The 12,840-nt window shown below is 45.3% G+C and overlaps 1 protein-coding gene across 2 annotated transcripts in view; it reads right to left on the bottom strand.

The window, feature by feature from the left end:
• Window positions 1-12,840, bottom strand: part of LOC139406338 (plakophilin-3-like) — a 67,446-nt gene that overhangs the window by 16,748 nt on the left and 37,858 nt on the right. For both annotated transcript variants that reach the window (XM_071148841.1, XM_071148842.1), the window contains exons 8-10: window positions 5,777-5,900; window positions 3,544-3,748; window positions 1,555-1,729 (exon numbers count right to left, since the gene is read on the bottom strand). In XM_071148841.1, coding sequence (XP_071004942.1) covers window positions 1,555-1,729; window positions 3,544-3,748; window positions 5,777-5,900 — 504 coding nt within the window. The remainder of the gene's footprint in view (window positions 1-1,554; window positions 1,730-3,543; window positions 3,749-5,776; window positions 5,901-12,840) is intronic.

The raw sequence follows: 12,840 nt of genomic DNA, 5'->3' as shown, positions 1-12,840 counted from the left end.
TGAAATGGGTCAATTAACTGAAATGGGTCAATGAACTGACATGGGTCAATTAACTGAAATGGGTCAATGAATTGAAATGGGTCAATGAACTGACATGTCAATGAACTGACATATCAATGAACTGAAATGGGTCAATAAACTGAAATGGGTCAATGAACTGAAATGGGTCAATGAACTGACATATCAATGAACTGAAATGGGTCAATGAACTGACATATCAATGAACTGAAATGGGTCAATGAACTGACATGTCAATTAACTGAAATGGGTCAATGAACTGACATGTCAATTAACTGAAATGGGTCAATGAACTGACATGTCAATGAACTGACATATCAATGAACTGAAATGGGTCAATGAACTGAAATGGGTCAATGAACTGACATATCAATGAACTGAAATGGGTCAATTAACTGAAATGGGTCAATGAACTGACATGTCAATGAACTGACATATCAATGAACTGACATGGGTCAAAGAGCTGACATGGGAAGATATACTGTTGTCACATGCACTTAGACAGAGGAGGAGCTGGAACGAGAAGAAGAAGGCTGTACTATAGTGTGAAATACTGTACAATACTGTACAATACTATCATATACTGTACTATACCGTCCTATACTGTACTTTAGTGTACTGTACTTTAGTCTACTGTACTTTAGTGTACTATACCATCCTATACTGTCCTTTAGTGCACTGTACTATACTGTACTATAGTGTACTATACTGTACTATAGTGTAATATACTGTAGTGTAATATACTGTACTGATATACTGTACTATACTGTCATATACTGTACTTTAGTGTACTGTACTATACTGGACTATGCTTTACTATACAGTACTATAGTGTACAATACTGTACTATACAATACTGTGCTATAGTGTAATATACTGTACTGTACTATCCTATAGTGTACTATAGTGTACATTACTGTGCTATAGTGTACTATATTGTACTGTACTCTACTAGAGTACTGTACTATCCTACTGTGTACTATCCTATAGTGTACTATATTGTACTATAGTGTACTGTACTATCCTATAGTGTACTATATTGTACTATAGAGTACTGTACTATACCGTCCTATACTGTCATATACTGTACTTTAGTGTACTGTACTATACTAGACTATAGTGTAATATACTGTACTATGATTTACTATACTGTACTATAGTGTAATATACTGTACTATCCTATAGTGTACTATATCGTACTATAGTGTACATTACTGTACTATAGTGTACCATATTGCACTGTACTCTCCTATAGTTTACTATATTGTACTATAGAGTACTGTACTATCCTACAGTGTACTATCCTATAGTGTACTATATTGTACTAGTGTACTATAGTGTACTGTACTATTCTATAGTGTACTATAGTGTACTATAATGTACTATAGTGTACTGTACTATACTGTACAATACTGTACTAGTTTACTGTACTATCCTATAGTGTACTATCCTATAGTATACTATAGTGTACTGTACTCTACTAGAGTGTACTATAGTGTACTGTACTCTACTAGAGTGTACTATAGTGTACTGTACCTGAGACATCCGGTGGTGTTGTAGAAGATGTCAACCTCGGAGGGGCTCTGCCGGATGACCTCAGTGTCTCCACTGCCTGAGAGCGGGATCAGGATCCTCTCTGTGAGCTCAGCTAGCGTCTCCTTGGCTAGTTTCTCCTTCAGGTTGTCTTTGGATGACAGGTTCCACAGAATACCTGACAGAAAACCCAATGACCAAACCTTGTATCATTACCTCTACTATTGTTCATTGTGCTCCTAAATTTCTTTCTGTGCTCCTCCAAAAAATTATACTTAGGAGCACATGTCAGCGTAGAGCCCTACATTGTACAGAGTACTTTGTATCTCAAGAAAGTTTTACTTACTATAAGTGTGATATGTGTTTGTCTTAATTAGCTACCTTCAGATGAATGTAAGTCGCTCTAACCACAGGGTAGCCTAGTGGTTAGGACTAGTAAACGGAGGGTTGTAAGTTCAAATCCCCAAGCTGACAAGGTACAAATCTGTCGTTCTGTCCCTGAACAGGCAGTTAACCCACTGTTCCTAGGCCGTCATTGAAAATAAGAATTTGTTCTTAACTGACTTGCCTAGTTAAATAAAGGTAAAAAAAAACAACAGTGGGGCAGTATTGAGTAGCTTGGACGCTAATATATGCATATTATTAGTAGTATTGGATAGAAAACACTCTGAAGTTTCTAGAACTGTTTGAATGATGTCGGAATGAAACCTGAGAAAAATCCAACCAGGAAGTGGGAAATCTGAGGTTTGTAGTTTTTCAACTCTTTGCCATTCCAATATACAATGTAAATGGGTCATAATGTACTTCCTAATGCTTCCACTAGATGTCAACAGTCTTTAGAACTTTGTTTGAGGCTTCTACTATGAAGGGGGAGAGAATGAGAGGGGATTGAGCCAGGTCTCTGGCAGAGTGCCACAGGCTCGTGATGCGCGTTCACGAAAGAGTTAGCTCTTGTTCCATTGCTTTTCTACATACACTGGAATTTTCCGGTTGGAACATTATTGAAGATTTATGATAAAAACATCCTAAAGATTTATTCTATACTTAGTTTGACATGTTTCTACGACCTGTAATATAACTTTTTCAACTTTTCGTCCGATGTTCAGCTGGACCTGAACGCGCGTTTGGATTTGTTTACCAAACGCCCTAACAAAAGAAGCTATTTGGACATAAATGATGAACTTTATCGAACAAATCAAACATTTCTTGTGGAACTGGGATTCCTGGAAGTGCATTCTGATGAAGATCAAAGGTAAGTGAATATTTAGAATGCTATTTCTGACTAATGTTGACTACACAATATGGCAAACATATTTTTGGCTGCTTTATTGTCTGAACGCTGTACTCAGATTATTGCATGGCTTGCTTTTTCCGTAACATTTTTTATTTTTAAATCTGACACAGCGTTTGCATTAAGGAGAAGTATATCTCTAATTCCATGTATAACACTTGTATTGTCATCAACATTTATGATGAGTATTTCTGTAAAATGATGTGGCTCTCTGCAAAATCACTGCATGTTTTAGAACTACTGAACATAACACGCCAATGAAAAATGAGATTTTTTTATATAAATATGCACTTTAGCGAACAAAACATACATGTATTGTGTAACATGAAGTCCTATGAGTGTCATTTGATGAAGATCATCAAAGGTTAGTGATACATTTTCTCTCTATTTGTGCTTTTTGTGACTCCTCTCTTTGGCTGGAAAAATGGCTGAGTTTTTCTGTGACTTGGTGGTGACCGAACATAATCGTTTGTGACGCTTTCGCTGTAAAGCCTTTTTGAAATCAGACACTGTGGCTGGATTAACGAGAATTTTATCTTTAAAATGATGTAAAATACTTGTATGCTTGAGGAATTTTAATTATGAGATTTTTGTTGTTTTGAATTTGGCGCCCTGCACTTTCACTGGCTGTTGGCGAGGCGGGACGCTACCGTCCCACATATCCCAGAGAGGCTAAAGGACTAAAATGTAAAACGTCATACCTGTGATGTTCTTGCGTAGCTCGTCGTCATTCACCTTGAGAGCCTCTATGAGTTGTGGGATCCCTCCCCCCTCGATAAGGGCCACCTTGTTGTCCATGTTCTCGTAGATGAGGTTCCTCGTGGCGCCCGTGGCGTAGCGAGCCACCTCCTGGTTCTCACTGTTGAACAGCCTCACCAGCTCTGGGATGCCCTTATAGCGGTGCACCTAGTGATTGGAGGGAAGAACAACTCTGTAAGGTTTAGACTCATTCTGAATCCCAGTGACCCCTAGCCTAGCCCCTATTCCCTAGGCAATCCTGTATATCTAAAATGATTAGACAGCGTAGCCTGGTGGTTAGAGAGTTGGACTAGTAACCGTAAAGGTTGCAAGATCAAATCCCAGAGCTGACAAGGTACAAAATCTGTCGTTCTGCCCTTGAACTGTTCCTAGGCCGTCATTGAATATAAGAATTTGTTCTTAACTGACTTGCCTAGTTAAATAAAGGTAAAATAATAAAGTCCATATTGCTTAAAGCTGTCCAATATTTTCAGATTTACAGGACCTTTGGCTTGATTTAGAATCCAGCATCTGTGCTTGGACTGCTGAGCAAACCTGTCACCCGGCAACAAGAGACCACACACATAAATCTCTGTTCCTGCTCTTTCACAAAACCACAGCTGAAAAAACACCGACAAGCATCTACAAGCTACCTGTCTGTGACAAAATACTTCACAACTGCTTGAAACAAAATGGTGTCCGTCACTTCAACAAGACAACATTCTTTTAGAATGACTTCGATCACATTTACTGTATGTCTGCTGAACTATGACATTAAATCAAAGTTGAGGCTTTTAGTGTTAAGCACCTAGGCCAAGATTGACAGTTGGCACAACCGGAGCATGTCAATGTGTTGTCATACCTGGAGCACCTCAGTCAATGTGTTGATACACCTGGAGCACCTCAGTCAATGTGTTGTATACCTGAAGCACCTCAGTCAATGTGTTGATATACCTGGAGCACCTCAGTCAATGTGTTGATATACCTGGAGCATCTCAGTCAATGTGTTGTATACCTGGAGCACCTCAGTCAATGTGTTGATATACCTGGAGCACCTCAGTCAATGTGTTGATATACCTGGAGCACCTCAGTCAATGTGTTGATATACCTGGAGCACCTTAGTCAATGTGTTGTATACCTGGAGCACCTCAGTCAATGTGTTGATATACCTGGAGCACCTCAGTCAATGTGTTGATATACCTGGAGCACCTCAGTCAATGTGTTGATATACCTGGAGCACCTCAGTCAATGTGTTGATATACCTGGAGCACCTCAGTCAATGTGTTGATATACCTGGAGCACCTCAGTCAATGTGTTGATATACCTGGAGCACCTCAGTCAATGTGTTGATATACCTGGAGCACCTCAGTCAATTTGTTGATATACCTGGAGCACCTCAGTCAATGTGTTGATATACCTGGAGCACCTCAGTCAATGTGTTGATATACCTGGAGCACCTCAGTCAATGTGTTGATATACCTGGAGCACCTCAGTCAATGTGTTGATATACCTGGAGCACCTCAGTCAATGTGTTGTATACCTGGAGCACGTCAGTCAATGTGTTGATATACCTGGAGCACGTCAGTCAATGTGTTGATATACCTGGAGCACCTCAGTCAATGTGTTGATATACCTGGAGCACCTCAGTCAATGTGTTGATATACCTGGAGCCCCTCAGTCAATGTGTTGTATACCTGGAGCACGTCAGTCAATGTGTTGATATACCTGGAGCACGTCAGTCAATGTGTTGATATACCTGGAGCACCTCAGTCAATGTGTTGATATACACCTGGAGCACCTCAGTCAATGTGTTGATATACCTGGAGCACCTCAGTCAATGTGTTGATATACCTGGAGCACCTCAGTCAATGTGTTGATATACCTGGAGCACCTCAGTCAATGTGTTGTATACCTGGAGCACCTCAGTCAATGTGTTGATATACCTGGAGCACGTCAGTCAATGTGTTGATATACCTGGAGCACGTCAGTCAATGTGTTGATATACCTGGAGCACCTCAGTCAATATGTTGATACACAATAGTTCTTATGCAACTAGCAACTTCACTTCTATTGTTCCTTATATTATGTTAATGAACATAAGCACATCGAATGGGACGCATATTTGACATTGTAAATATCATAAGGAAGTACCAGAGAAACAGAGAATGCAGAATGAAGAGGAACTCCCTTTAGTACCTCTTTCTTGGCCTCAGTGTCGCTGTAACACTCATGTTGGATAAACGCTGCTCCCAGAACCTGCAGCTCAGCATCCCCCTCTGCCAGGTACCTCACCGCCGTAGCCATGTCCAGGTTATTGATCCTGTACAATCAGAAAGATCAATCAATCAACCAACCAATCAAATGTACCTGTATTTGTAAAGCCCAGTTGACACAAAGTGCTTAACAGTAAGCCAGCCCCTGGACAGGTTAGAGAGACTGAGACAAATAATAGATTATGAATGATGGGGGATTTCACGGTGATAACACTCTATAGCAGCGGTGTCAAAGTCCTTTTTCCCAGCAGGCCGCATTTGGTTCTTCACTGAGGGACCCATTTGGTTCTTCACTGAGGGCCACATTTGGTTCTTCACTGAGGGCCACATTTGGTTCTTCACTGAGGGCCACATTTGGTTCTTCACTGAGGGCCGATGATTGGTTATTCACTGAGGGCTACATTTGGTTCTTCACTGAGGGCCACATTTGGTTCTTCACTGAGGGCCACATTTGGTTCTTCACTGAGGGCCGCATTCGGTTCTGTTTCAGATAGACTGTTTCCCCGCAGTAAAACATTAGCAAAAAAAATTTCCTCTATCCATTGCTTTTTGGAATTTTCTATGCTTCCTGACTGTCTAGTTTTCATTTCGATAACAGATAAAGCTAAGCCTAGTCCTGGAATGAAAAGCAATTGAGCATCACCATTGAAATAGCTTTTTAGTCTTGTCTCCGGGAAACTGCCCCTCTAGGTGGGTTGTGGTCAGTTCCATTTCAATTCCAGTCAATTCAAGAATTACACTGAAATTCCAATTCATCGTCAATGCTTTTCAATGAGGAACATTTGGAATTGGAATTGGAATTTGACTTATTCTCAAATTAGCTGGAATTTAAATGGAGTTGACCCCAAACCCCTGGTGCACGATTAGGCAAAATGAGATAATAAATTGCCAGTCCACGTTTCACTCCGATGGTATAACCCTGTGCCTGTGTGAATGGTAAACTAAGCTAAAGGTAACACTCTGTGGTTTTTCCATCTGCTGTGCTAACAGCTAGGCACCGGCTGTTTGTGTGTGAAATGTGAAACCTGATGAAAGTCCTCTGGTGCCACACCCAAACCAGTCCTGCCACTACGGGGGCCATGTAGCAGCCAGCTCAGAATCTACAGCTCTTGGCAAAGAGACATTTGTAATCATCACAAAGACGCTGCTTTGAAAGTGCTCTATCACGAGCCAGAATAGCAAAACAGACAAAAACTTTGGTCACACACACACCCCTGCACCGCACAATATACACACTCAATGGATGCCAGACCTGCCCACGCACCTAGGACAACAGGTTCAATGGGAGTTGTCACGGGTCCTCGAATAACCAAGGTCGCTTGGGACAACAGGGAGCCACAAGAATCTATAACAAGCCCTCCAGCCGCACCCTCTCCAGCGTGGGATGAAACAGGTCCACAGGGGAAACATGTAAAGGAGGGTCTGAGGTCACGGGTGGGTGCGTGAGAGCATCCATTTCCAACGGAACAGTCAGGTCCCTTATCAGAAAAACAGCCGACAATGAGCCTTTTCTCTCTCAAAGATCTATGATGGCCCTGCCAACACTGTCCCGCTGTCAGCCCTCACCAACACTGTCCCGCTGTCAGCCCTCACCAACACTGTCAGTCCTCACCAACACTGTCCCACTGTCAGCCCTCACCAACACTGTCCCGCTGTCAGCCCTCACCAACACTGTCCCGCTGTCAGTCCTCACCAACACTGTCCCGCTGTCAGCCCTCACCAACACTGTCCCGCTGTCAGCCCTCACCAACACTGTCCCGCTGTCAGTCCTCACCAACACTGTCCTGCTGTCAGTCCTCACCAACACTGTCCCGCTGTCAGTCCTCACCCCCCCTGTCAGTCCTCACCACCACTGTTTCACTGTCAGTCCTCACCAACACTGTCCCGCTGTCAGTCCTCACCAACACTGTCCTGCTGTCAGTCCTCACCAACACTGTCCCACTGTCAGTCCTCACCAACACTGTCCCACTGTCAGTCCTCACCACCCCTGTCAGTCCTCACCACCACTGTTTCACTGTCAGTCCTCACCACCACTGTCCCGCTGTCAGTCCTCACCAACACTGTTAGTCCTCACCAACACTGTCCCGCTGTCAGCCCTCACCAACACTGTCCCGCTGTCAGCCCTCACCAACACTGTCCCGCTGTCAGTCCTCACCAACACTGTCCCGCTGTCAGTCCTCACCAACACTGTCCCGCTGTCAGCCCTCACCAACACTGTCCCGCTGTCAGTCCTCACCAACACTGTCAGCCCTCACCAACACTGTCCCGCTGTCAGTCCTCACCAACACTGTCCCGCTGTCAGCCCTCACCAACACTGTCCCGCTGTCAGCCCTCACCAACACTGTCCCGCTGTCAGTCCTCACCAACACTGTCCCACTGTCAGTCCTCACCACCCCTGTCAGTCCTCACCACCACTGTCCCGCTGTCAGTCCTCACCAACACTGTCAGTCCTCACCAACACTGTCCCGCTGTCAGTCCTCACCAACACTGTCCCGCTATCAGCCCTCACCAACACTGTCCCGCTATCAGCCCTCACCAACACTGTCCGGCTGTCAGTCCTCACCAAGACTGTCAGTCCTCACCAACACTGTCCCGCTGTCAGCCCTCACCAACACTGTCAGTCCTCACCAACACTGTCAGTCCTCACCAACACTGTCAGTCCTCACCAACACTGTCCCGCTGTCAGTCCTCACCACCACTGTCAGTCCTCACCAACACTGTCCCGCTGTCAGTCCTCACCAACACTGTCCCACTGTCAGTCCTCACCACCCCTGTCAGTCCTCACCACCACTGTCTCACTGTCAGTCCTCACCACCACTGTCCCGCTGTCAGTCCTCACCAACACTGTCAGTCCTCACCAACACTGTCCCGCTGTCAGTCCTCACCACCACTGTCAGTCCTCACCACCACTGTCAGTCCTCACCACCACTGTCGGTCCTCACCACCACTGTCGGTCCTCACCACCACTGTCGGTCCTCACCACCACTGTCGGTCCTCACCACCACTGTCGGTCCTCACCACCACTGTCGGTCCTCACCACCACTGTCGGTCCTCCCCACCACTGTCGGTCCTCCCCACCACTGTCGGTCCTCCCCACCACTGTCGGTCCTCCCCACCACTGTCGGTCCTCCCCACCACTGTCGGTCCTCACCACCACTGTCGGTCCTCACCACCACTGTCGGTCCTCACCACCACTGTCGGTCCCCACCACCACTGTCGGTCCCCACCACCACTGTCGGTCCTCACCACCACTGTCGGTCCTCACCACCACTGTCCCGCTGTCAGTGCTCACCAGCACATGCTGGCCTGCCAACAACAGGAGAAAATGCCTGAGCACTGTGTACTGTGCCAAAAGCTCCAGGTAATTACCACCTGCTCCCTGGACTCCACTATCAGGTTGTCCAATACCCTGAGCCCCAGAAACTACATAGGCTCCACGACTTTGGTGAAAGTGCGAGGGTACAGGGAAAGCCCAAAAAGGGAGGACCAGAAACTCATCGGCTACAGTCTCAAAATGGAACCTCAGGAACTTCCTGAATTTGTAGACCTTGAAGTGCTTGCTTAGTGCACGCAGGTCTAAAATGGATGCAAAGTCCCAGCACTTCTGGGAACCAGGAAATACCAGCTGTACCATCCGTCCTGGACCCCTGACATAGGAACCGCACTGACAGAAACACAACGAATGGTAGCCTGTACCCCGACGTCAGCGTTAGCATAACCCAGGGCAACACTGCACATGTGCACTATTTGTCGACACAGACAGCGAGTGTCCCGTAAAGTGTCATCTGGAGGGGTAGAACGAAACCTTGTAAACTGAGAGAATTATGAATATATAGAATTATTAGCTCTAAAACAGCGATACTGCGGTACCGCCACTGTGAAAAGATAGCATCACTTTAAGTCCAAAGAGGTTTCACTGTCCCCTATGTGCACCATGTCATTGTTCTCTCTCTCTGCTGTGTCCACTGAGCTGTTTGGGCCCGCCCTGCAGTCTCATTGGATAACGCTGGGCAGGCCTCTTGCTAGCTGTCCCTCAAATGCTAGGGGCAGAAGCTCATTGGCTAGAACTCAAATTGCTAGGGGACTGAGCCACGTGGAGGTACATGTAGGGAAATGGCGCGGCACAACTTCCAGAAAACAGACTCTTTCAAACAAGGGATTCCGTGGCTAATTGAGGTAAGACAGTAATTATGCTCATAGATTAGGCTTGTATGACACAACCAGCCCCAAAACCGGGAGGTTTAAAAAAATACTTTCAAATTACCGGAGCATGTTTTAACATACTGCCGTAACGAAATGTCCACAACAAATACAGTAGTAGTAGTCCAATACGTAACTATAGTGTCTGTATCTTTACGACAGTCTCTACCTGCTCTTTTGGATGGACGGAGCAGGTTCACTCTGTGGTTTTCTATAGTCAATATAATGTTCGACCCTGCTTCAAGACAAATACCAACCCAAATGTCACATATTCTAAACGCACACATTCTAATGCACACATTCTAATGCAGATATTTTAATTCACACATTCTAACGCAAACATTCTAATGCACACATTCTAATGCAGATATTTTAATTCACACATTCTACGCACACATTCTAATGCAGATATTTTAATTCACACATTCTACGCACACATTCTAATGCAGATATTTTAATTCACACATTCTAACGCAAACATTCTAACGCACACATTCTAACGCACACATTCTAACGCACACACTAACGCAAACATTCTAACGCACACATTCTAACGCACACATTCTACTTCACACATTCTACTTCACACACACTAACGCACACATTTTAATGCACACATTCTAACGCACACATTCTACTTCACATACACTAACGCACACATTTTAATGCACACATTTTAATGCACACATTCTAACAAAATCTGCTTTCCCTGAGGCTTGTGTATTTTGATTGACCAGTTTCTTAAAGGAATGTGTGGTAAGAATGTTCACACTATATTTCAACTTATTCAGTATTATTACACCCGGGATTGGAGAGGAAGTGTTGACCACACTATATCATCTGAGACTTTAAACCTCGCTGACCTAACCGCTACATTTAAGAGGTATCAGATGTGTATTAGTGGTGAGTTAGTTGGGGAGTTTAGCCCGTTTGGGTGAGATTGGGAGTTAACTTGAGAAACTAACGACTCTCCTATTCAGGCATAATACCAAAATAACAATCACGGTAGATCACGGTAGGTAGTGTTTACAAAACATGCGCTTAGAGGTTATGTGTTTCCGTGCACTGCTACACACACCGTGTCACAACAGATTGTCCTGCTCCGAGAACATGGCACTATTCACGCAGGGGACAAACTCACGGCCCCTTTATTATATCTACACTTAATACCCTGACTAGAGTATTTTTTGTATGTTTTATTTTTAACCTTTATTTAAGGTTAAGTCAGTTAAAGAACAAATTCTTGTTTTCAATGACAGCCTAGGAACAGTGGGTTAACTGCCTGTTCAGGGGCAGAACGACAGATTTGTGCCTTGTCAGCTCAGGGGTTTGAACTTGCAACCTTCCGGTTACTAGTCCAACACTCTAACCACTAGGCTACCCTGCCACCTCTACACTCTAACCACTAGGCTACCCTGCCACCTCTACACTCTAACCACTAGGCTACCCTGCCACCTCTACACTCTAACCACTACCCTGCCACCCCGTATTTGAGTGCTGAGGTTGTATGCACTCACTGCACTGTAGGTCTCTGTGTTTGCATTATATTGTCTGCTAAGTGGCATATATTGGTACAGTATTATATTTAAGCAATAAGGCACCTCGGGGGTGTGGTATATTGGCTAACATACCACGGCTAAGAGCTGTTTTTAAGCACGACGCATCGCGCTCTTAGCCGTGGTATATTGGCCATATACCACAACCCCCGAGGTGCCTTATTGCTATTATAGAAAATTCAGGCCTACCTGTCACAAGAAAAAAAGTTACCATGATGAGATGAAAGGTCTACACCCTGAGAGTGGCTGTCTGTCCTCCACCCTGAGATTGGCTGTCTGTCCCCACCCCGAGATGGGCCGCCTGTCCCCACCCCGAGATGGGCCGCCTGTCCCCACCCCGAGATGGGCCGCCTGTCCCCACCCCGAGATGGGCCGCCTGTCCCCACCCCGAGATGGGCCGCCTGTCCCCACCCCGAGATGGGCCGCCTGTCCTCCACCCCGAGATGGGCCGCCTGTCCTCCACCCCGAGATGGGCCGCCTGTCCTCCACCCCGAGATGGGCCGCCTGTCCCCACCCCGAGATGGGCCGCCTGTCCCCACCCCGAGATGGGCCGCCTGTCCCCACCCCGAGATGGGCCGCCTGTCCCCACCCCGAGATGGGCCGCCTGTCCTCCACCCCGAGATGGGCCGTCTGTCCCCACCCCGAGATGGGCCGTCTGTCCCCACCCCGAGCGTTGATGGTTCATCATCAGAGGCCGTAGGGCAGCCAGATTTAGACATCTCATATCATTAGAGGCCGTAGGGAAGCCAGATTTAGACATCTCATATCATTAGAGGCCGTAGGGAAGCCAGATTTAGACATCTCATATAATTAGAGGCTGTAGGGGAGCCAGATTTAGACATCTCATATAATTAGAGGTCGTAGGGCAGCCAGATTTAGACATCTCATATAATTACAGGTCGTAGGGCAGACAGATTTAGACATCTCATATAATTAGAGGCTGTAGGGGAGCCAGATTTAGACATCTCATATAACTAGAGGTCGTAGGGCAGGCGGATTTAGACATCTCATATAATTAGAGGTCGTAGGGCAGACAGATTTAGACATCTCATATAATTAGAGGCTGTAGGGGAGCCAGATTTAGACATCTCATATAATTAGAGGTCGTAGGGCAGACAGATTTAGACATCTCATATAATTAGAGGCTGTAGGGGAGCCAGATTTAGACATCTCATATCATTTAACAGTTCCATTTCACGCCATGCTGTTCATACAAATCATTAATTATTAT

The sequence above is a fragment of the Oncorhynchus clarkii genome, chromosome 4 (genome assembly GCF_045791955.1).
Source record: "Oncorhynchus clarkii lewisi isolate Uvic-CL-2024 chromosome 4, UVic_Ocla_1.0, whole genome shotgun sequence".
Lineage (NCBI taxonomy): Eukaryota > Metazoa > Chordata > Actinopteri > Salmoniformes > Salmonidae > Oncorhynchus > Oncorhynchus clarkii.
The sequence above is the reverse complement of the archived record's forward strand: the minus strand, read 5'-3'. Positions and strand labels throughout refer to the sequence as shown.